General features: G+C 40.0%; 1 protein-coding gene across 1 annotated transcript in view; it reads right to left on the bottom strand.

Moving 5' to 3' along the window:
• The window catches only part of LOC109448892 (adhesion G-protein coupled receptor F2), a 52,631-nt gene that overhangs the window by 14,175 nt on the left and 13,955 nt on the right, over positions 1-24,501 (bottom strand). Inside the window, exons 4-7 of the mRNA XM_074333938.1 lie at positions 11,525-11,702; positions 5,549-5,700; positions 3,440-3,673; positions 1,117-2,478 (exon numbers count right to left, since the gene is read on the bottom strand). Coding sequence (XP_074190039.1) covers positions 1,117-2,478; positions 3,440-3,673; positions 5,549-5,700; positions 11,525-11,702 — 1,926 coding nt within the window. The remainder of the gene's footprint in view (positions 1-1,116; positions 2,479-3,439; positions 3,674-5,548; positions 5,701-11,524; positions 11,703-24,501) is intronic.

Raw genomic sequence — 24,501 nt, 5'->3', positions numbered from 1 at the left:
GGTACACTGTGACAGAAAAGAAATGAAGAAAAAAATTTCAATCAAGAAAAGAATTATTGAATATGGAATACCATACCATGAAGCCATTAAAGATTTTATACACACACACACACACACACACACACACACACACACACACAGAGGGTGCCAAAAAAATGTATACACATTTTAAGAAAGGAAAAAACTGTATCCAAATTGTAACACTTTAATATATACTGATAACAAAAGATGACTACAAGTCATGTGTATATAATTTTGTGGTACCCTCTCTCTCTCTTTATATATATATATATATATATATATATATAGAGAGAGAGAGAGAGAGAGAGAGAAAGAGAGAGATATAGATATAGATATATATATACACATATATATATATATGTAATATATGAACATAGTAACCCGTTAAGATGCCAGGATGTACTTTTAACTGAAAAAGTAAGTTGCATAATACTATACAGTATTTTTTAACCCTTATATTATGTGAAAATATAAGAATAGAAAATTCAACAAGGACACACGAAACTGTGAACATGGTTTAACTCACAGAGGTGAGATAAGAGAGGAGAGTAGAGGGCAAACTGTCTTTAATACTACTCTATATGGTTTGCTTCATTAAAATAAGGTGGTTTCCAATGGTAACGAAAAATTTTAAATAGAATATATGTAAATGTGGACGTGTAAATACCTCCAGTTACACACCTAGATTTTGGGGGAAGTGGTATTGTTTAACTTCTAAACAGTAACATCTCAGCCTACTGTTAGTCTATTTATGAACTTTAGGTCATTTTAGTACTTGGTGCTTTCCCATTCACTATTTTATTTCATTTTTCCAAACACTCCTATAAAGTGGGCGGATTATACCCATTTTATAAGTGAGGAAATTATGGCTTGGAAAAGTTAAGCAAATATCCCAGGAGAATGCTGCACATTAGCAAATGAAAGAGTCGAGATTTGAACCCAGGCCTTTCTGGAGTAAAAGCTTATTTCCTCACCCAATATGCTGTTCTAAATTTCTTGTGTTTTATAAAGTGATATGATGCCACAACCTCCAGATCGCAAAACATATTCCTGAATTTTCTCACTTTGGACTGGATCAGAGACATCTGGACTTACCTGGAACGCATTGAGCAAGGAGAAGAGAATGTGGAAGGCCAGGGATCTGTCGTTGATGACTATAGCTATTCCGAATCCCCAGGTCAGTCCCAGCAGTGGTGTAAGGATGGCGATATTCTTACTGATTCTCACAATGGCTCTCACCTCCTGGAACATGGAACTGCCGATGGTAGCTCGCTGGGTCTTGACAATCACCACTGTGACTGTGATCAGATTTACAACCACAATGGTCAGAGCTGGGACCACGAAGGCCAGAAGGGCCTTGGTTGTGTCCCAATTGAGCCAGCAGGCCTCGGGCCGTAGGTAGCCTTTGCCAGGCTCAGTGGCAGCAACCGTGATAACAGCAATGACCAAAGGGCACCCATAGCCCACTGAAAAGAGAGATGCCACCAGGATGGACTTGGGCAGTGTATGGAAAACAATCAGGATTCCATAGAGGATGAGGAGTGCTTTGGCAAGCATCCAGAAAAACACAGAGAGGTAAAAGAAATGAACGAAAAATGTCGCTGCCACGCATCCATCGTGGTGTGTCGTGGGACCACTAAGAAAGGAAGCCACGATGAACCACACATCAGCCATCAGCAAGGTGGCCGCCACATTAGCGATGCACAAGTGACGTAAATACGAGATCTCGGTCTTTGTCACTCGGTCCCAAACCAAGGCCTCGATGGACAAGCAAAGGATCAAGCTGCAAATAGAAACGCCCAGTCCTATGTACGTGATGTAAATCAGGATGGGACTCTTCAAGCTGTGGGGGGACATAAGAATGGAGAACGAGGTAAACAACTTGCTTGGCCTACATTTGCAGACAGCTTGTTGGAAGTTTTCTTGGATCATTTGACAGGCCTGCTGGTCCCATCTGCTCTCCAAGGAGTGCCAGCCAACACACTGCGTCCTGCTCTCCTCTAACTTGCTGATCTTTTCAAAAGTCAGTAAGATTCGTTTCAGTTCCTTGGGCAAAATGACAGACAGGACCAGCCCGTTCACAGTGACCTTTCCCAAAAGGCTGGCTTCTAAGATGGCTCCAAGAGTTGGAAATGCAATGCTGACCACCTGAGAAGCGGAAGGCAACTTTCGAAGTTCATCTCTACTGATCAGCACCCTCCCAGCGACCTCATTGCTGGTGTCATTAACTCTCATTGAAAAGGTTAAATTCTTTCCACTGTTCTCTCCAGATACGGTGGTGCCTATAGTATGAATGAAGACATCCGATATGTCAATGGAATGTTTGTGAACAAGTAGCTTTCTTGCAAAGGAATTGACTGAGTGTAGCAGGACACAGCTGCTGTTTTTCTCAGGGATGAAGGTCCAGTTTGAGATGCTTTTGCTGTTAAGAATGTGGTTGGCCATGGTGCTGTAACTCTGTCAATGAAGAACCGGCATTAGTACGGAGCCCCTCTCTGAATCTGCCAGGACATTCAAGCTTCACTTTTATAAAAGGTGGTCCTCCAACCAGCAACATAAGCATCCCCTGGGAACCTCTTAAAGAGTCAGAATATCAGGCCCCACCCCAGACCTAATGAATCAGAATCAGCATCTTAATGAGAACTCCCATGCCGCTGGAGTTTGAGTTGGACAATAGACCTACAAGGGAGCTGCCCTCCTCCCATCTATGCAATGCCTCCCCAGTCATGCAGTGAGACAGGCAAGAAGGCAGCCTTCACCATGCTCACTCCCGTCATCAGTTCCGCTTCACACCTGGGCGACACTAGCAATTCACTTACCCTGGTCAGAGTACCCGCTACATAACTAACATCTATTAAATCCCAACTGTGTGCAGGACCCTGTACAGGAATGTATCAAACTGGAGATTGACCCAGAGGCTCAACCTCCCTTTTACTATCCTCTACTTCAAACATCAAAAACAAAAGGAATGGGTCCAGCTCCATTTCACATTTCTGCAGCAGAGATGTATGGCTGCTTTCTTTGCAGTCAGTTATTTTCCATTTTAGCAACCTGTTCTGACTCACAGAGAAAAGTCTCTCTCTGCAGGACCTAGAATGATCCTCAGGGGGTTTCTTTCAGTAGCCAAAATATACACTGGAAAAGCTTACTCCAGTGTCCAATCCTGCACGCAGTAAGTGCTCTCTCTAAATGTTTGTTGATTGAATGTATTCACTTTTTCCATTATTTATTCATTCTTTCCCCAGTGAAGATTTAGTGAACACTTACCATGCTAGGTAGGTGTTGGAGGTACTGAGGTGAAAACCATGATCTCCTCAGACCCTAAAAAACTCACATAGACGCTAACCTGTTTTCCTTTGCCACCAAAAAAACCTAAAACAAAACACAAAGTTCTCCCCAGATACTCAAGGCCAGTCACCTGCATCTTTGCCTCGTCGACGTCTGTTACCACTGCTGTGGAGATGTTGTATAGGAGCTGCACGATGACAGCGATGTTTCCCGGGATGCGGGGAGAATGCTGAATGTTCGCAAGGATACAGGACAAATCCTTCGGACACTTTTGCATCAACAGATCCGTAATGGTCTCCGACTTTTGGGAATAAATATTTATACGTGTAGTTTCTGCAAATGGTGGAGCCGAGCCTAACTTCTCCTAAGAAATGACAAACAGAAGGAAGTCTTTATTATGTGACTTTTGCTTTAAGTGTAAAAGCACCTTCACTGAAATGTAGGGCAACCTTATTACACAATTGGACGTTGCATAATGTTTTTCTATTTGACATTTTCAGAGTCACATCTGCTGTGGAATAATTTGCCCAACACCAAGGTGTTTGAGCAGAAAATGGAAGTCCCAACTTGCCAGCTGCCTACTCCTGAAGCCCCTGTTCCCAAATAGCAACTGTTATCTTTAGCATACCACTTCAGACCCCTTCTGTGGATATGTACTGTGGGTATATCCTGTGCATATAAGTAAGTTTCTAGTGCCGTTTAAGCTTGTTTTTTATTCCTCCCAAGGGGTAAAGCATGAGACATAAGCATAATTTAAAAATAGAAATTCTGAACTAGATTGGAATGAGTCAACTGGAACACCAAGATAAAAGAATGACTGAAAATAGTGATAGAGGGTATCTCCCACAGATTCAGGCTCTGGGTCCCACACTTTAAAGCAGAGGTAGCAAACGATGGCCCCAGGCTGGCTGCCTACTTTGTGTAAATGAAGTTTTATTGGGAATCAGCCGTGCTCATTCATTATAACTATTGTCTATGCCACTCTGTGCTACAATTGCAGAGTTGTGCAGATGCAACAGAGCCATATGACCCAAAGAATATTTACTATTTAGCCTTTACAGAAGAAAAATTGCCAAACCTCACTTTGGTGTACCCCTTTCTGGTGTTTCTCCAGCCTGCCCTTTCACATGGGACACACCCACGGTCCAGAGGATATACCTACGCAGAACCCAAGGCCCTGCGTCTAGACACCTGAATTTTCTACTTAACAACTCCAAGCTCATTTCCAGGACCTTCCCTAAATCTGTGCTGCCAGCAGTGTGCTCACCCATAGGCCTGAGAGGTGTCAAAGGGACACCTGTGTTCAGGGTGATGGACGTGTGGCCGTGGCATTCTACCATCCTCATGGGACAGGATGGAATCTGGGATGGGAGGCTGGCAGAACATAATTTTGTTTAGCAGCTCATCAGCTTGATTAAAAGCATTTAACTATGAAGGCATATGGTATGCGGGTCTCTGTGTGTACCTTTGCCCAGGTCCCTCAAATTATGGGTGGGCAGCCTTTTGAAGTCCCGTTGGGGAACTTCAGGTATGGCCACGCCTCCCAACGGGATGGGAATGTTGTTAGGACGCAAGAAACGCTAAAGCATTGACTTCTCTGAAGGAATCAGGAGCTCAACTTTAGAAAGGTAACACCTCTACTAGAAGAGAAGAAAAAGACACAAAATGAGAAGAAATAATATTTCTGACCTGATTTCATTTATTAGAATTTGATTTTTTTTAATGTGTAATTACGTAAGTGTACGTGGAAATGTGTTCATTTGTTTGACAATGAAGTCTTTCCCTTTAGGTCAACTCTCTTCTCTTACTAGCACAGAAGTCACCTGGGGATCTTGATAAAATGCAGATTTGGATTCAGCAGGTCTGGGTTGGGCCCGAATTCCAAATGTCTAAAAAGCTCTCAGAAATGCCCGGTGCAGCTGGTCACTGAAGGGCATATTGAGTAGAAAAGCTTTGGGGTATTAAAGAGCTAAGAGTGAAAATGGAAAAGGACGTGGTGATAAGTGATAATGGTAGACAGCTCTTCTAGCTCTGACCTAAATGACCAGGTTGCTTTGTGTCAGGAAAGGTGTGGGAGGCTGGAGCACACACTACATGCCCCAAGTTAAGAAGGCCATTCTGTGTAAAGAGAGGGGATTAGTGCAAACCAGCCACCTGGAGCTCTAGCTCTCTCTCTTATCCAGTGCAATACGCATTGCTAATTTGGGCTCCACTTTGCATGTGAGAGAAAGGATCTTACCTCAAAGATGCTGAGGGGGGTAAGAGTCCGGCAGGTATCAGTGATCTTGTGCCATTTCTTCTGCCTACATAAAAAGCCCATATTTCCCAGAGTGTTTGGAGGGCAAGGTTGACTGCAGTGGGAATTGTCCACACAGACGCCATCACATACATCTGGGAAGATAAAAGGTATTAGCATCAGATGGAGAGGTCTGGGCTCTGGGCTGCAGGCGCCAGTCACAAAGGTGGCATCACATGAAGGCATATAAATCCTGTGGACATCAGGTGTCTTTTCTTTGTAAAGGGGAGGAACATTAAAATAGATCAGTGATGGTCATATATTTCTGTGACACACTACTGTTGTTTCCAACAAAATCTTACCTGGAGCTCAAATGTGTAAACTAGATAAAAGTGGAGCCAGACCAATCAAAGCGAGAGGGAGGAACCCACAGTTCTGTCCCCTAGGTCACTCTCACACCCCACAGGAATGCTCTGAGCACCTCCTCAGTTCTCCAGAGCTCCCCAGAATACTGGCCCTGAGGGTCTCTAAGAAACCGCCCAGCTACAGAACTTTATAATGAGTTACGTCATCAACGAGTGCTCACAGATCTGTTCTAGTTACTGCCCCAGTCTGAGGTGGCTCAATCCAAAGGATTTATAGCAAAGAATTCCACACCAAGATAGAGCAGAGGGTCCTGGGAGGAGAGGAAAGCAGGGGTCAACAGGACAATTTAATATGAGAAAAATAAAAAGAAAGTCCAAATGCAAGGCGTCAAGGAGTGCCATCTGCCACACCATAGTACAGGGCTGAGAATGGCCCTTTATTACAATACATGAACAGAACTTCCATTTGATTGGTAACTGCTGCCAACATACCATGTGGTTTGGCAGACACCTTCGCCTTGTTTTTGCTGGCAGCCTAGAAAGGGAAAAATCAAAATTCACGTCAAAATCAATTGTTGATATATCAGCCCAAAGATTCACTTTAGTCAGGGATAAACAAACACATCTGAATCAGCTTGGATGCCAGGAAGCCATCAAAAGCTAAGACCATGAAACATGTCCCATGACCCGTTTCCCATCAGCCTGGACAGCCCCTCCTCCCCCTGCTGTTCACTAGGAACCCTCCTTCCACTCCAGTAAGGATGGACTGCATTCTATCCTGGAAATACTTCATGAGCAGAGGTAGATTTACTGGGAAGGTAGTGAAGGTTAAGCTTCAGAATCCTTTGCTTGTAGGGGCCCTTTCAAAGCACTAAGAGAAGATCTCGCAATGTGTTCAAATGATCGTATGGTTTATTAAATTTTCAAAAGCAAAATAGTTTAACCACCATCTGTTCAAACCATTATTTTTTGCCACTCTAACTCCCCCGCCTTCACACTCTCCCTCATTTTGGATGGAACTAGAGAAGGTGTCGCTATTTATAGAATCTGGACAAGTAGAAGCTGAGTTGGGTATATGTTTAGGTTGGATTTAATAGGACTTATATAGTTGGTGGTCATTTCCACATTACCAGGAGGACATCAATTCATAAGTGTCATTAATTCTAGGAGTAGTTACAATTAGTCTCAGAACAAAAAAGTTCTAAGAAAGTGCCATGATACCTTGTAGATCATATATGAAAGAAATTTGCTACAGGTTTTCCCAAATTTGGCAACAGTTCTACATATTTATATGGTATTTTACTGAATTTTTTACTGAATAATGCTGAGTAATTATTGAATGTAATAGTCTTCAGCATCTTCTAAATTTAATATTTATTGTGATTATTTCTGTCATTCTAAGTAAATATTCACTTTTCCTTTAATTTTGTATTTGTAATTTTGTATTTGCTTTCTTTAAGAGGGGTCCCCCCCACAAAACCTGGCTCCCCCTTATCATGAGTATTCCCACCTCTCCTGACTAGAAGCCCCTCTTTTCCCCACCCATCCATACGATACTGGACCCTTCACTGAGAAGCCAAGGAGTGTGGTCTGGGAGCAGCCTGTCTGGGTTCAAATCCCAGCACTGCCACTCGAGACCCTGGAAAAGATCACCGTCTGAGCCTCAGTTTCCCTATCCATAAGAAAGAGTAGGAAGTATAGTACGATAATTGTACGACACTTGCCTCAGATCATTTTTAAGAGGAATAAATGAGATCATCTACGGAAAGCACTTAGAACTGGGTCTGGAATATTATAAGTGGTATATAAGATTTTCACTATCATTATTTTTCTCTGAAAATAGGCTTACTGAACATCTATCACATACAAAGTTCATTTGCCTCCTACAAGAAGCTTTTCCTGATCCAATTTTAAATGATGCATCTTTTCCTCTCTGGCTCCTGTAAGATTTATTACCCATACCACTCATTCAATGCATGACATATAAACACCTGACCTGCTATCTTACTATCTAATCTTTTTTATATGTGCACATTATCTTCTCAATTAAATTGTAAGTTCCTTAAGAACATGGACAATATATTGTGCTTCTTTGTAGCCCCCTAAGTAGCTAGATCAGTATCTTGTACATATATGTGCATATGCATATATACGTATTGGTATGTATGTGTACACTGGCATATATGAGGTCAGACAATTAAGCTTGCGAACTCATTGCACCGTTATTGCTAACCTTTGCTTTTTTCTTTTTCTTTTTCTTTTTTAAGATTTTATTGGGGAAGGGGAACAGGACTTTATTGGGGAACAGTGTGCACTTCCAGGACTTTTCTCCAAGTCAAGTTGTTGTCCTTTCAATCTTAGGGTTCTGTTCAGCTTCAAGTTGTTGTTTTTTCAGTCTTAGTTGTGGAGGGCGCAGCTCAGCTCCAGGTTCAGTTGCCGTTGCTAGTTGCAGGGGGCACAGCCCACCATCCCTTGCGGGAGTCGAACCAGACCAGCAACCTTGTGGTTGAGAGGACACGCTCCAACCAACTGAGCCATCTGGGAGCTCAGTGGCAACTCAGCTCAAGATGCCATGTTCAATTTTAGTTGCAGGGGGCGCTGCCCACCATCCCTTGCGGGACTCGAGGAATTGAACTGGCAACCTGGCAGTTGAGAGCCCACTGGCCCATGTGGGAATCGAACCGGCAGCCTTCGGAGTCAGGAGCACAGAGCTCTAACCGCGTGAGCCACCGGGGTTGCTAACCTTTTTTGATATCAGAGGGATTATTCATTATGAATTTGTACCAACTAGACAAACAGCTCACATGGCACTGTCTGTAAGGGAGTGTTTAGTCAGTAAACAAATAACTGTATTGGGACACCATTGGGGACTCACCTAATCTGGTCCCCAATGACTTCTTTCTTTTCCCAAAGATAAAGGAAATATAGAAAGGAAGACAGTTTGGTGACATTCAGGACGTCAAGGGTAATATGATGACAGCTCAGATAGCACTTCCAGAAAAAGAGTTCCAAAATTGCTTTGAAGGGTCCAGTAAGCACTGGCATCGGTGCATAGCTTCCCAAGGGGAGTACTTCGAAGGTGACCGTAGTGATATTCAGCAATGAGGTAAGTAGCACTTGTTCTAGGATGAGTTCGCAAACTTAATTGTCAGACCTCATATGTACATACACGGATGTGTATGTGGCTGTGTGGAGAGTAAGTCTGAACCTCCCTGTTTGTGCCCCAGAAGTTTTCCCTCTAGTGGCTAGAAAGAGCCTTGGTGCAATTACTCCAACTTACATTCCCAGATCTCAACCATTGGGGAAGAAACTAGAAATTCAGTGACTCAGCTGAGTGACTAACACTTGAAGTTCATGCCCCTTTCTTCTTCACAACCTTGCTTCTCTCTATCAAGAAACAAAGCTGACTTTTCCATTTTCTCTACCAAATGAGAATTTATGGAGAACCTGAAGTGAGCATTTGGGGTCTGCCCAAGGTGAAGAAGGTATCACTGAGGATTCACAGAATACGACATCCTTCAAAGTATTGATGTAAGATGACTTCTCACCTCACAATCAAGAGAATCAAGCCTTATTACATACGTGGAGGAGTTAATTTCCTTCCACTGAACAAGAATACTAACATAATATTTTCAGATTTCTGAAAGACCTTATAGGTCAGCCAGTCCAACCCCCTCATTTTACAGATAAGGAAAAAGAAAGTCCAAGTTCAAGGCACCAAGGAGTAGATAGATGAGGTGACTTGCACAGGCCACGCAGGGAGTTCCTCTTAGAGCTGGGACTAGAACTCAGCTCTCCTAACTCCCCCAATGCTGCTCTTTCCACCAAATCAACCCACATCTAAGTGGAGAAGTCAGAGGAGGCTGTGTAGAAGTACAAGCATCTCAAGATGCCCTAAGCCCATCCAGAGAGGACTGTTGTCTCCAATACGCCATAATAAAGCACATAGAGTGAACATCTCTGGATAATACTTGGCCCATTCAACAGAATCCAGTGAAATCACATTATATTAATCATATGTGTGGGCAGAAGGCCATGGTGTGCTGTTTACGAGGAATCCTGGAAACTGTCTTCTTACGTGAAGGACCTGACACACGTCTTCCCAGTTAATTTGTCAAAGCACATCCATGTACAACTCTTGGTCATTTCATTTCTAGGGCAGCATCCAATGTGAGTCACTTTAGCTTCAGCTATCAATAATTCTCAAATAAATACTGTGAAGGGAAAAAAAAAAAAACACTTGAAAACCTGTCACCTGCTAAACCTGCAGAGCCGCCTCAGTGAGTAGGCAGGTCAGGAGATGGGTAGCACCCAGAAGCTCAGCATCCAGCAACTTGCTTACTCAGAAGAAAAGGATGGAATGGCAAGGTGATCCCCAATCATCAAGAAAACAAAGCTAACCTCAGATGCTCTGCCTACTCTCCAAGTTCTGTCCTGTGGGAAAATGTAGATGAGAAAATGAAGGAAGAAAATAGTTCATGCTGCTGGGTTGGGATGCCACCTGCAAAAGTTCTGTCTGAAGGGGTCTCTCAATTCTCCCAGAAACTAGGCACTAGCTCAGTGTTGAGGGGAAGAGGAGTCATGGAGAAATCCACCCAAGGGCAAAATACTTGGAGACTAAAGTATATATTACTTGGAAACTCTTAGAAAGAATTTTCAAAGTCATTCTCTCCTAAGGAGGCTCTTCTTAAGAAGGCACATATTAAAATGGAAAGAACAGGAAACTGAGAATCTGAAGACAGAGGTCCTGACCTTGGCCCTTTAGTGAAGTACGTATGTGACTTCAAGAAAGTCACATTCCACACCATGGGCCTCAGTTTCCCAAATAAGGGAGTAAGGCTTCACCAGTTGACCTCAAAACTCCCTTCTTGATCTTGTGGTCCAATTATAATACTCTTTTCCCAAGAAACTCCAAAGAACTTTATGCCCTCTCTCTCTCAATGATTCTCCATACCTTATTTTTAATAAGTAACTAATATGAAAATTAAAATGACTTATTGCATGAGGAAAAATATTCCAGAGAGAGCCATAGGGCTCACTGCCCCACAAAATTTACAAACAGCTAATTGCTACAAACCCCATCCCAGTTAGACTTTGATTGACCATTAAATATCTGAGTTGTACGTTGTTCCTTCCAGCCTATCCATGGTGTTCAGGATCAGGTTTCTCAAAGGAGATGTCATTGTGGGTGGGACAATACTTCATTATGCCAGACCATTCCTGGGTCCTGCCCACTAAATGCCATTGAATATCTCTCAGGCGTGGTGACACCGTCACCGCCCCCCCACATTTTCAAGTGCCTCTGGCACGGTCCTGATGATAAGCAACTGAAAACTTCACCATCAAAGGATGACAGAAGAATTTATCACCCTTAAATCATTTGAGCCTCATTTCATTTCAGGAACTCACACAAAACGTTGGTGGGAAAATCATTTGCAGCTTTGGGCTAAAATAGGTTTTGGTTACCTGTAGTTGCAATTTCTTCTGGCTGAACCCTTCTACCACCATCTTTTCCCTACGCTTCAGCTAGGATCATTGAGGTCTGGCTAACTGATGAGTTTTATTTTCCATTTGCTCTCCCCACCATGTCATCCTCCCTCCCCCCTTCTCTTACCTGACATACTGTCCTGCAGGACTCTGTGGGCCAAAGGAACACTAAGCAGCACAGCAAAAGCGTATGATTCATCGTCTTTCACAGAGCGGCCGTTCTTGCTGCTCTGAAAAGAAATGACAAGGCAAAACGTCTCCAATCTGAAGCTTTCAAAGTTCCATGCCACGACCCACCCAGTCATCTAAGGAGATTGGGTTCTGGCCTTAGTGCTGTCTACTTAGAAGTCGCTGTCCCAGAGGTGGACTCCCTGTGGTTCCCCATTCCCTTCACCAAGAGGCTGCCTGGGAGAGCAGCCGCTGGCACAGGGAGGCACAAGCCGTTGATGGATAACCTCCCGCCTCTGTGGTCAGCTTGCCTGTGATGCCTCATGTGGGAAACCCTCCAAAGGAAGCTGTCTGCCCGGGTGTAAGAAATAACAGCCCGTGTTCAGGGAGCGGGAATGATGGCTCACTCTTGGGTTAGGCAGGGCTGAGAAACAGGTGGGTGGCTATGGTGGAACGTGACTTGGGATTCCTATGTGTAAACTCAGCCTAGAAACATATTTTGAAGGAGAGTCAGCACCAGGTTTGGCCTATTGTCCCTCTTTCCCACCTAATTCTGGAGCTGTATTTTCATAAGTAAATAGCAACTTATTTCTGCCAAAACTGATGTCAAAACTGAATTGATTCCTTGGCACCTCAGTCAGTGCCTTGGCACAATGGTGGGCACACGATATACTAAATGAAGGAAGAGGAAAGAAAGGGAGGGAAAGTGGTCGGAAAGAGCTGACAACTTGCCTCAGGCTCTGTGCTGTAAAGAGAACTCATATAAGTTGAAGATTTTCATATTAACTGTTAACTATGCTAATATTTTTCATCCTGAGTGAGATCCTCTTTGAAAGGCATTTGCTGTTTCTTCGCTTTCAGATGGAAGGAGTCAGAAGACTTGGCTGTCATCCACAAAGGCCAGGGACTTTTGCAATGGATGACCATTTTTAGCCAAAAAAAAAATAGTCTTTATCCAAACCATGAATAAATCTGTAGCAAACAATCCCATTATTTTAAAGATTAAGCAGAATGTATATTTAAATCCTGCTTACTGCATTGAAATACTTGCCTAGCTGAATTTCCCCTGAAATACAATGATTATTTAAAATATTTTGCATTATCTGTTTCAGCCTATTTTCAACAGTTTTTTGAAGGTCTGTAGTTCTTTAAGCAAAAGGATAACTTTGTTGCTCATCATTTTTAATGTACTTAGTAGCAACCCAGATGGAGATACATTTTTAAGTCAATTGCAGTCATGTTTGCATCCTTTATTCCAACCTAACTCATTCAAATGGATGAAAATTCCAGGAGGCAAATCATCAACCTGACATATGAGAATCATCACCAGTGCAGTTAGTGCTTTGGGTAAAATCATCAAAAATGGAAAAAATAAAACCACTGATAAATTTGTTGACATGAATTCTCATAAAATCTGAACATGAGTCCATGTTTTTCTGAAATGTATTACTTTAGATTAGAATTCTCATCATATAGAATGTTCTTCCTCTTACTCAAAACTAATTTTTACAAAGTGATTTAAGGCAACAAATAAACAAGACATGATTAAAGCAACAAACAAATAAGACAAATAAACAAACAAAAAAATCATAGACACAGATAACAGTTTAGTGGTTACCAGAAGATAAGGGGGGAGGGGAGCGGCAAAAGAGGGTAAAGGGGATCAAATATATGGTGACGGAAAGGGAACTGACTCTGGTTGGTGAACACACAATGCAATATATAGGTGATATATTATAGAATTGCATACTTGAAACTAATGTAATTTTACTAACCAATGTCACCCCAAGAAATTTAATTTAAAATTTTTAAAATAATAAATAAACAAATACTGATTTAGGGAATGACAATAAGACAAGCAAGACAACAGACTTTCATAGAGTTAACACTACTCAACCCATATACTCAATAGATTTAAAAAAATAAAAGGAGGAGGAGTTGAATAAATGTTAAGGTCCACAAATCAAAATGAAGACCATTCAATTTGCTTAAAATTTTTAAGATGTTGTATTGAAAAATTCTTTATGATATTGTCATTTTGTTTTAAATTTTAAGTATAGTGAATTTATAATTGTTATTAAAATGCTTTTTGATTACTAAAATTATGTTTCTATATATGACAAATGAGCACTTTTTATTATGTAGTAATGACCTTCACAAGACATTGCAGAATTTTTTTTTTTTTTTTGGTAGTAATACTGCTACCTACAGCCCAGAATTTTCTAACATCTTTTTTACAATCCATGTCTACCTTATCGTAAAAGAACTAGGACCACGTCTATAGAATGCTATCTTTCCCCGTGTCAGCAACTGTGTGACTCTAATTTTACTGCAATTTTAGCTATTTTTTTCTATTCTTTTAATTAGAAAGATCATTTTCTGAAATTGACTCCTTTTGTATTTTGCTTATAAAACTGATTGCTCTTTAAATAAAGTGGCATGTTTTAATCTGGACTTAATTGGAATCATTTTTCTTCCAGATTTGTTCACATTAAGCCTTTTCATATTAGCTCTTTTTCCAGTTCCATGAAAGCAAAAGTTTAGGTGAAGCAAAAGGGTATAGTGGCAAAATAGTAGCATGAGTCCAATCTTTTGACCACTCACTCCCCCTACAAATTCCCACCCCCCACCAGAGCCTCTCACCCCATTTTCTCTTGAAAAGCCACAGGTCTGTACTGGTTCAGACCTCCTTCCCGAGGCCATTCCTCACCTCCCTGATATGCAGGGGTAGCTGGAGTATAACTCTTCCCTCTCAAACAAATGTTTGAAAATGTTGGTTTCCCCATAGCCCAAGCCAAAACATTCATTATAGAATGCATTTCAGGAAAGGCTTATCTCTCAGAAACATACAACCTGAAGATACAGTCACCTATGTGATTCACACCAAAAAAGCAGGAAGCAATTATATCAGCACTGAAATTTCACAAAGTAAAATGTGCCAAATGCAAAGTGTTGGAATTTTTTTTTTAGTTAAGGAACTGCTCCCCTCCCCTTTTATACATACAAGAAAAGAGGAACAGCAAAGTGTACAATGACCAGATTGCAAAGAGATAACATTTCAAACCATCCAAGCTAGAATATGTTTTCCCATTCTCTGCTGCCTGCTTTCCAAATCTGAGAAAAAATGTGACTCAGATGTTCACTTATGTGTTTATTCAACAAAGAGAAAAGAAGTTCCTCATTTCCAAGCAATGTCCTAACAGCTAGAAATTTAACAAGGCTGATTTCTTCCCTGTCTCATTACCACCTTGGCAAGTCCCCGTGTAATGGGATTTCTGAAGCACTGCCAAAGGGGTTGGGGACTTCAACAGGGCTTGTCCCTAGGGACAAAGTCAAAGCTAGTGGACTAGACATGACAACAAGTATTCCAAAGTTCCAGATTCCACAAAATGATTCTCATCTTTGTTAGCAATTTAATTTTGAAATATCTCTCCCTATCTCTATGTCAAATTCCTCCACTCCAAAGACATTGGTTGACTGGCAACTGACACAGCTCACTCATGAAAGACAAAACCAGCAGAAAGAAAACATGTGAGCTGCACGCTGAGACATGTTTTGTGGATGGCCCCATCAGAACAAACATTTGCTTAATATGAACACACATTCACCCACACAAGCGATAGAGACCAGAGCAATTTAATAGGGTGATTTGGAGGGGGGGCGGGGGGGAACAAAATTCTTCAACTTGAACTCTTAAATCTTGATTAGGAAGAAAAGAAATTATTGAATAGCAATCACAACCAAAGGTAAACAAAACTCCAGACAGAACTTTAGCAGCCACCCAGGAGTATTTCAATCACCAGCATTGTCAGCTGACAGTCTGAGGCTCTATTTACATAATTAGATTTTGTAATGAATTGCTGAGGCTTCAAGTGAGATCCACAAAATGCTATCCAAGTTCCCCAACAGACTGTGGGAATACGCGACAGATGATCTCAGAGGTGTAGTATCTATCATTTAGCCATCCCACTGTTTCACCTCTAGTCAACGACCAATCCCATCCCTCCTGCCTGAACACAGACACTATGGAAGGGAAGAGGAGAGTAAGACAAATAGCTGTTTTCTGTTTACTGTGAGTCTGGCACTATGCATACGTTAGCTCTTTTAATGCCACTGAGTAATTCTGCACAACTGAGGTCACTTTCACAATTTTCTAAAACAAGGGGCTAGATGCTGACCTTACCCAACTTCACAAGTACTAAGTGGCATATTTGTGATTTGAACCCAGGTTTGTGATTTTTTTTTTCATTATGTCAGGTGGCTTTTCTAAAATAAGAAAGAGCTGATTTTTTGCATGGGATTAATTTTTTCAGAACATTTTCACGTATAACTTTTACCTTGACATCACAAAATGTTATGAGGTAGGCAGAGAAGTTATTATTTTCCTTTTTTTATCAAAGAGGAAATTGTCCAGAGAATAAGTGGCCTTCCCAAGATCACACCCCAAGTTATTAAAAGAGCCAGACTCTCTTTTGACTCCTGATTCAGGGCTCTTTTATCTACATCATTCTGTCCCTGTCTTCCTTTCTGTCCTCACTGGACATGTAAGAGAGCAGATCTCAATCTCTCTCTCTCTCTCTCTCTCTCTCTCTCTCTCTCTCTCTCTCTTTCTCTCTCTCAGATTCAGAGAGGGAAGGAGATCTAGGTTTAAATGACCTTAAAGAAATTTACAAACTAAATATTGCTTTCAGAATTCCTTCTATCTTTATCCCGAGTCATGTCCCATGCTGTGCCCGGATGCTCAGGGTATCACTTTTAGTTCCAATCTCGAATCTTCCTCCTTAGACATTCCTCCTTTGAAGCAACCTTTCACATATCAAGGACCTTCTTTCTTGGGTCTTTCAGAATTCTTCTGACTGCCAAGAAGGAACAGTTAACTAATCAAATAAGCTATCAGTCATGTGAAAATGAATATATATATATATATATATATATATATATATATATATATATATTTAATTTTAGTCATCCCAGGTAAGTGTACATTTTTCACAGGTATTTTCTAGCGGTAATCTCTCCAACAGGAGGAAGTTAGGCACTAACCGAGGTCAGTAGGCCAAATACCTGGGAATAAGGATGATCCTCTGCGCCCTAAACCACACCCACAGAGCTACCTATCCATATGTTTAAGTAAACACTCCCTTTTCTCCAGTTTTTTAATCTTTAAATCATTCTCATTGGTTCCCCTGAACCTTAGCCAGTTTCACTAATCCTCTTTTGAGTTGGATACTTTCCGTTTTTGTAGTAGGGTTCAAGCAATGCTGAGTCACGGTGTTTCCTCACCTCTGGAAGGTAACTAGTAAACGGGAATGAGCATGTGCAGATGGCATCTACGTCAGGCCCTTGGTAAAGGTGTGCCCAAGAATCACCTACCTTGTGAGTCACCACAAAACCAAGAAAGAATCTACTCTGACAGTCAACAGCTGCCCAAGATATATTTAAAAGACTGTAATAGTTCACAGTATTGGGAAATGAATATTAGTTAACCAAGTAAACCCAAACTATTGTAGTATTGCAGCACTTTAGGGACCCTGTCATATAGAAAGAGCTTGAAGTATAGAAAAAAGCATGACGTACAAGCTTGCTGATGACAGTTGTATGTACAGTAGCAAAAATGTGTATATGGAAATAAAATAGATGCCAAATAATAAAATAGATAGTAAAGTAAAATAAATCTATGTAAAAACATTGCACAAACATTAAAACAACATTTATGAAGAGCTTTGATAACATAGTAGTATGAGGTAGTAGTATATTATAATTTTATACTGTGAATGGGAAGAATAGTCATTAAGAGGCTGTCTTTAAAATATACACATCTATAGAAAAACAAGATGGAAATTAATAATAGAATATTTCCCCCAACACTAAAAAATATTGAAAACCAGCAGAAACGCCACTAATTACGACAAAATGAGAAAAGGGGCAGGACTTAAGGGAATAGCTTCAAAAACTGTTAAAGAAGGAAACTGAAAAATTTTAAGTTTGTAGCAGAAGACACCTCCTAAACTTTATCCTCCTGTTCTCTTCCCCTCTCAGCCAAATGATAGAGTAGAAAAAAATCTTCAGAAATCTCATTAATACCCAGAAACATAGAAAAAAATCAAAATGCAAGAATCTGTTGGTTTTCTTTTCCTCTTCTAAGTGGAGAATTTTAAATTGGATGTTAGGCCTACATTGTAAATGGGGAAGGGAACAGAGACTGACTCTTTCTGGTGAAATAAAGACTCCCAAGTCATCCTGAGTCAGAAAAATAATCTGGAGCGCAGTGACATCTGCTGTTGGTATAAACCGCCCAGGAAAATGTGGTAAATTCTGGTACAGGGCATTTAAGAAAATCTCAGTAACAGAGAGCTGAGCCCACCTCTGCAACTGGCCTATGAAGACTATCTTGCCTCTGGCTTCCAGTTACGTTCTTCCATTGGAAGTGATCACCCAAAGATCAGAGGGGGAGAGAATAGAGATGTGGGGATATGTATCCCCTCTTTCCTCTCCATCGGCAGTCACCATGCTAGAAGTGACTGCTCTCCTCTGGCTAGCATGCCCACTGGACACTGTCTCTTGCAGGCTGCAATGCACAGCAGGATCCAGTGATTCCCTCCTCTTGCCTCTTGAGGTCTAGGAGTAGACTTCTCCTAATCCCCTGGTTCCCCATTATCTCCTCTTGGCTCCCTTAGCCTTGCCGGCACCTCTGTAAAAAATCCTCTTCATTAAATTCTCTTCAGTTTATTCTTTTCAGCTTAATCCTTTTCAGGTAAATCCTTTTGTGAGTGCTGGCTGATTCTATCTGGGAGCTCACCTGATATACCAGGAATAGGGCTGCCGCTGAGCTCTTCCCCCTACAATTCCCCTGGGCTGCAGAAAGTGAATAAAGCACAAAATGCCCAGACCGCAAACCATATCGTGGCCAAAAACAAAGCAGTGTCACATATAGAGAGAGGAGGCCAAGAAGTCACCCACTGTATATCAGAACAATTTAAGCATGAGCAGGATAAAAGGAAATGCATCAAAACATTGCAAACATTATGAAGAAATGTTTGGAAGAAAAACACAAAGGAGCAGAGTTTATGAAAAATGGCCAAAAACTCCAACACACACACACACACACACACACACACACACACACACAATTAGTTCAAACCATAGAACAAGTTAATATGGAATGTTTTTGGGTTTTTTACACATGAGCTTTAGGAGGAAATGATAAAATAGCAGATGAAGATAAAACCTTAAAGATCAAAATAATAACATGAAATTCATAAACTAAGAACTTCAAGCAACAGAAAGGCAATAATAAAAAGTAAAGTATCAATATAAAAGAAAGACTTGAGCTAATAAGCAGAAACACTGATGAGAAAGAAAAAGTGAAATGCAAATAGAGAGGGTGATAGAAATGGAAGACAGACGAAGATAATCCAAAGCAAGGACGATTGCCATCACTGAAGAAGAGCACACAATAAGTGTAACCAAAAATACAGGATTGTATTCAGATATAATGCAAGAGCATTTCCCTGAAACTTAGAATGGAGAAAAGATCAATGTAAAAGTATAATGTAACTGTCTAAAATTAAGAAATGAAAGGAAAATAGGAAATATGATGGTGCTAAAACCTCATCGTTCTAGTAGGGAATAAATCTACACAGCCTAAAATTAACAGGGATTTTTTAAAATCATTACCTTCAATCTCAATATATTTCATAATCTTTCTTTTAGCAAACATCTTCTAGCAAATAATATATCTAGATATTATTGTAAAAGAGAAAAATATCTTAGAAGTTCAACTATCCCTTAGGTTTCACTTGTTTCTTTTTTTCCTATTTAATTTAAATAAAATTAAATGCATTAACTTTTACTTAAAATAACAAACATAGTATAATCTCCTTTTCATAATTGTATTGCTTTCTGCTTTTCTTTATATTTACTAATCAATCTATCATATCCTTGTATATAAACATACATACATAGAAAAATACCTGGAATACTATTTAATCATTAACAATGGTTATTTCTATGTAGCAAAATTGGGAATGATTTCTTTTACTTTCACCGTTTAAATTTTCTGCTCTCTTTGAATTCCTTTATAATAAGCATGTATTATTTCTACCAAATAAAAGAATGGTCTAAAAAGGAGGGATTGAGTAAGAAATAGACTGGAACCAAATATAGCAATATGTTAACAGCAGGTAATTCTGGAGGTGGAGATATAGATGATGTATTATTATCATATTTATCCTTGAGGTTTTTCTAATTTCTAAATATTATTTTTAAAAAGGAAACATTAATAAAAACACTGGAAAGACACCAAAACATTAGCAATTACAAAAAAAAAAAGGATAGAATATTTTTTCACATGTCCTCCCTCTCTATTCTATTTTTCTACAAATAATTAGATTTATAATTGGGAAAAAAATAAACTTTTTCACATTGGTGAAGAGCATGAAATAAGTTGAAAGTCAAAAGATCTGTGTTCTTCCCCCAATTCTGTCATGATCCATTTTATGAAATTCGACAAGATACTTAAATTCTGTGGGCCTCATTTCTTCATTCAAAAAACATGGACATACCTTGGACCTGTTTCATGCAATGAAAATTTAGCCTCCAGAGATGGTATTTGAGACAAATAAGACCTGGTCTGGCCCTTCAGGAATCTACAATCTAATTGAGGAAAACAGATAACATAAAAAGTATAAATTAATGTCATAAGTATCCTCCTTGAGGTATACAAAACATGCTTTAGAAACCTATGGCAAAAAAATGATAAACTTTCCCTAAGGGGATTTGGGGAAACATTACAAACAAGGTGGCATTTGATGTGGACCTTGCCAGGGGGCAAGGAAGAACAGTATTCCAGGCAGAGAAGCAGCATGTCCAAAGACAGGCCTATTCAGGGATGACTGAGACGGTCACAGAGTTGGAGCATTCATTAGGTGTGTGATGAGAAAGTAATACGTTCAGCTCATTGGCTAAAGGTACACTGATGCCAAAATGAGGCGAGTTCTATGCCGAGCAAAGCAATGGGATTTTCCATGGACAATGAACACCCACCGAGTCCTTTAATGACAGCATCAAATTTTATTTGAGAAATATTATTCTGCCAGCGAGGCAGAGGGTAGGTTAGAAGGCAGAGACAAGAGCCAGGGAGCCCATGTAGAGGCCATTCCTTAGTCCAGGCAAATACCGAGGACTAAAACCAGGGCAATGGCAGGGACATGGATTCAGAAGACCTCGTGACCAAATGAGCAAGAAAAAGGAGTGAAGAGCAGAAACCTATTAAAAATTAGGTTTAGACGAGTAAGCATACATTTAGGGAAAAGGTAGCAGAGGAAAATATGATGCTAATGTTTCTAGACTAAGCATCTGAGTGAATTTTTATAACATTAACAGAGAGAGGAAATACAGAAGGAGAAACAAATCTAGAAATGAAGAGAAATAAGTGAGATAGTTGAGCTGATATTTAGGTAGCATTTAGAAAAAAAAAAAAAAGAAAAAAATATATATATATATGTATCATTTCAAGATTTATTATGTATTTCTATTAATGCAAATTTTCTCCATTCTTCAATAGACTTCAGCATTTATTTTCCATAAGACCCATCTCATTATCATAACTGATAACTAGGGAACGCATCAAGCTACAATACTTAATAGTTCTACTAAAGCACATCAGAAATATATCATTCACATGAGTGAAGACTCAAAAGTAAAAGAGCCCGGCATAAAAATATATAATAGGTATAAGATAAAAATATGTGACAGTTCATTACATACGAATGATTTCTGACCTATGAATGTTCATAAAAGCATTAAATTTGAATATTTATATAGTATAAATCCTCATAATTATGCCCATTGTTGAGTAATAATTCTATTTCCTTTTCACAAAACGAGAATATTTAAGAGAGAAATTTTAAATGGCATCCCTCCTCTGATCAGCATGGCAGTGGAGGAATTAAAAATATGAACCTCTTTACTCGATGCCTTACTAATTACACTAAAATATGCATATTCATTCTCAGAGGTATTTTTAAATTAGGTCATAAGGTGGAATTTCAGATTACTTTTGAAATAATTTCATGGTATTTTTGTGAAATTTAGTTCCATCTCGTTTGACATTTGGTACTCTCTCTCACTTTCATGTATATGAAAATAATTATTCATAATTCATATAGATGAAAGAGCCATGAGTAAGTATTTTCTAACATAAATAGAAAGAGGAAAATGCCTCCCAAGCTGACCTCAAAAAATTAAAAAACAATAAGAAAGCAAGGAACCATCTAACTCCTAAACCGGAAAGGACATTGCCATCCAGTTCAGTTGAAAAAAGACACTTTTTCTCCTTTGGTTCCTTACATTTCACATCTTTCTTGTATTTTGTGCCTTTTCTCTGTATTTACTTTACTTCTTGCTGGAATGTATGCTTTCAAACTCCCTTTCAGGAAGCTCTCTGGATGGCAAACTTTCTTAATATTTGAATGCCGGAAAATATTGTTATTTTACTCGCTTCTGGATAATTAAATGAATAAATAAATGGCCAAGGCATCACTATTTCTATTCCAAAGGCAATTTGTCTACTATTTGGTCTTTGGGCAGGAAGAAACTTTTGCACCGAATAAGTTTTGAACTGGTTTGGATGAGATTCCAGAAGGAGGACAACAGCCAAGGAGATCCAAGACCTAGGGGTGAGAGAGATGTGCCTCTCCGACGTACCACCAGCATTCTGAATAAATCAACTGAGGAACAATTGGTACTTAAAATACTTAGGACAAGTACACAAAGACCATGACGACTGTGCTTAGCAGTCATGAAACAGATGTAACTGTTTTTTGTACTATAACCAAATTAAATTTGCACTGGAGCCTTTGTTGAAGCCAATGATGGAAATTTTCCCATGCAAGGTAAATTCATTGACTTGCAGTTTAAACTAGGTCTCTTTTGATCAATTCAGCATTTCCTTTCTTTTCCTCTTCCTTCCTCCCCAGGAATGATAGTCTGACATCAGCATCCGGAGAGAAGCATGCAAGGATAAGCCTCCCTCTCTGCTAGCTTCTGCTGAGATGTACAATCATTGCTGGCCTTTGGGCCTCAGTGCACAGCCCTGCTTCATCCACACTGAAACATGTGTGTCCCACTCTCCTTTCTGGCAGCCAGGTCCAAAGAAATCACACTGATTATTTTCTCAATGGCCAAAGACTTTCCAGGTCAGGTCCAATCTCTGCCAATTCTCAGGGGCCTGGGAAACTGCTCTTCCATTTTTCATGCATTCTTCTCCCTCTCTCTTCCTGCTCTGTTTCCTTCGGAAATCACAGAGCTTTTCTCTCCCCTAAAGTCCAGTTCTTGCTCCTGGAAGCCCAGTTCTCTTTTTAGAACCAGCTGGAGACACTCAACCGTCTTGCATCAGCATCATGCATCTCCTGCTTTCCCTCACAATACCATCCTCCCAAAGCAGAGATTCCCTGGTCATCAGCAATCAAATGCCCATATAGGTGACAGGACTTCCTGTGGGTGACTCGGGGTACAAGGAGGGCTGGAAATCTGAGGTCTGTGGCCTTAGGGACCATCACAGAAGGTCTCTATGCCCAAGGTTACAGAGAAGTGACAGTACCACTCTCTTCTGGCTACAAGACAATTGGAGACTGCTTAAGACTCTCAGAATTCTCGTGTGTTTTTTTCATTATAGTTGATGTTCAGTATTATTTTATGTTAGTTTCAGGAGTATAGCATAGTGGTTAGACAATTATATAATTTATGCAGTGATCCTCCCAGTTAGTCTAATGCCCACCTGGCACTACACACAGTTATTACCATATTATTGACTAAGATACTCAGAATTCTTGCCAGATCCTAGACAAGACACAGCCCCTTCAAAGACAAGACTGAGATAGAATTTCCTACAATACGATTTGGCGGGGGGTGCAGGGGAGAGGTGACTCACAGCCTACTAACAGATTAGAGAATTTCTTTATGGAAATTTGAAATTTTAAAGACCAGATGCATTATGGAGTACAACGCTACCTGCCGCAACTGGAACTTTAAGCCTAGAAGTGACCTTCATGAATAGTACTTATTAACATACATTAGTTATGCATAGCAACTTGTAAGGCCCACGGATACAGACAGAGTGTTTGTTTTTGTTGTTAAATATATTTAATTTGTATTTTGCTATACAACACTGTCAAACTGACAAAGAATAATTCTCTATCATTCCATTCTTTTAAAGCAAAGACATCATTTGAAACATAGCTATAATAAGAAATAATGGTTTTGGCTTATCAACAGCCAGATGGTGTCAGATTTAGCAGTTCAGGACCCAATTTGCATTTCTGTTGGAGGCATACACTGGAAATCTATTATTATTATTAATTATTATTATATTAATTATTTTGTCCCCTCACCCTACCCATGCTAGTCTGGAAACTGCTTGCTCTGCCATGATTACTGCACACACAGCCAGTTTGAAGATGGTCCTGGCCAGAGCTGACTGGGTCAGGGGATGGCAGCTGACTCAAGCTGGCCTGATGGTTCTTCATCTCAGGAAATTTCAAACTTTGACAGGAGGAAAGGAATGGGACTCATTCTCTTCTAGAGAAACTGAAAAAGACAGCAGCCCATCATAGCAATTTCCAACTTTGATTGCACACTAGGATTCCCAGGGGAGCTTTTTAAAAACTTACCAGTGTCTAGACCCTACTCCAGACCCACTGAATCAGAATTTCTGGCAGTAAGGCTCAGACACTAATATTTATTATTCAAATAAACTTTTTATTTGAATAATTTCATTTCTATTGAAAAGGTGAGAAAATACACCTCTTCACCTCTTCCTTGTTAACATCTAGGAATGAATAGTATTTTTAACTCTCCAATTTTATATAATTATTAGTATACAGAATTGAAAACTACCCAGGTGATAATAATATGTCATTGAGAACAGCCCAACTA

The sequence above is a fragment of the Rhinolophus sinicus genome, linkage group LG05 (genome assembly GCF_036562045.2).
Source record: "Rhinolophus sinicus isolate RSC01 linkage group LG05, ASM3656204v1, whole genome shotgun sequence".
NCBI classification, from domain to species: Eukaryota; Metazoa; Chordata; class Mammalia; order Chiroptera; family Rhinolophidae; genus Rhinolophus; species Rhinolophus sinicus.
The sequence above is the reverse complement of the archived record's forward strand: the minus strand, read 5'-3'. Positions and strand labels throughout refer to the sequence as shown.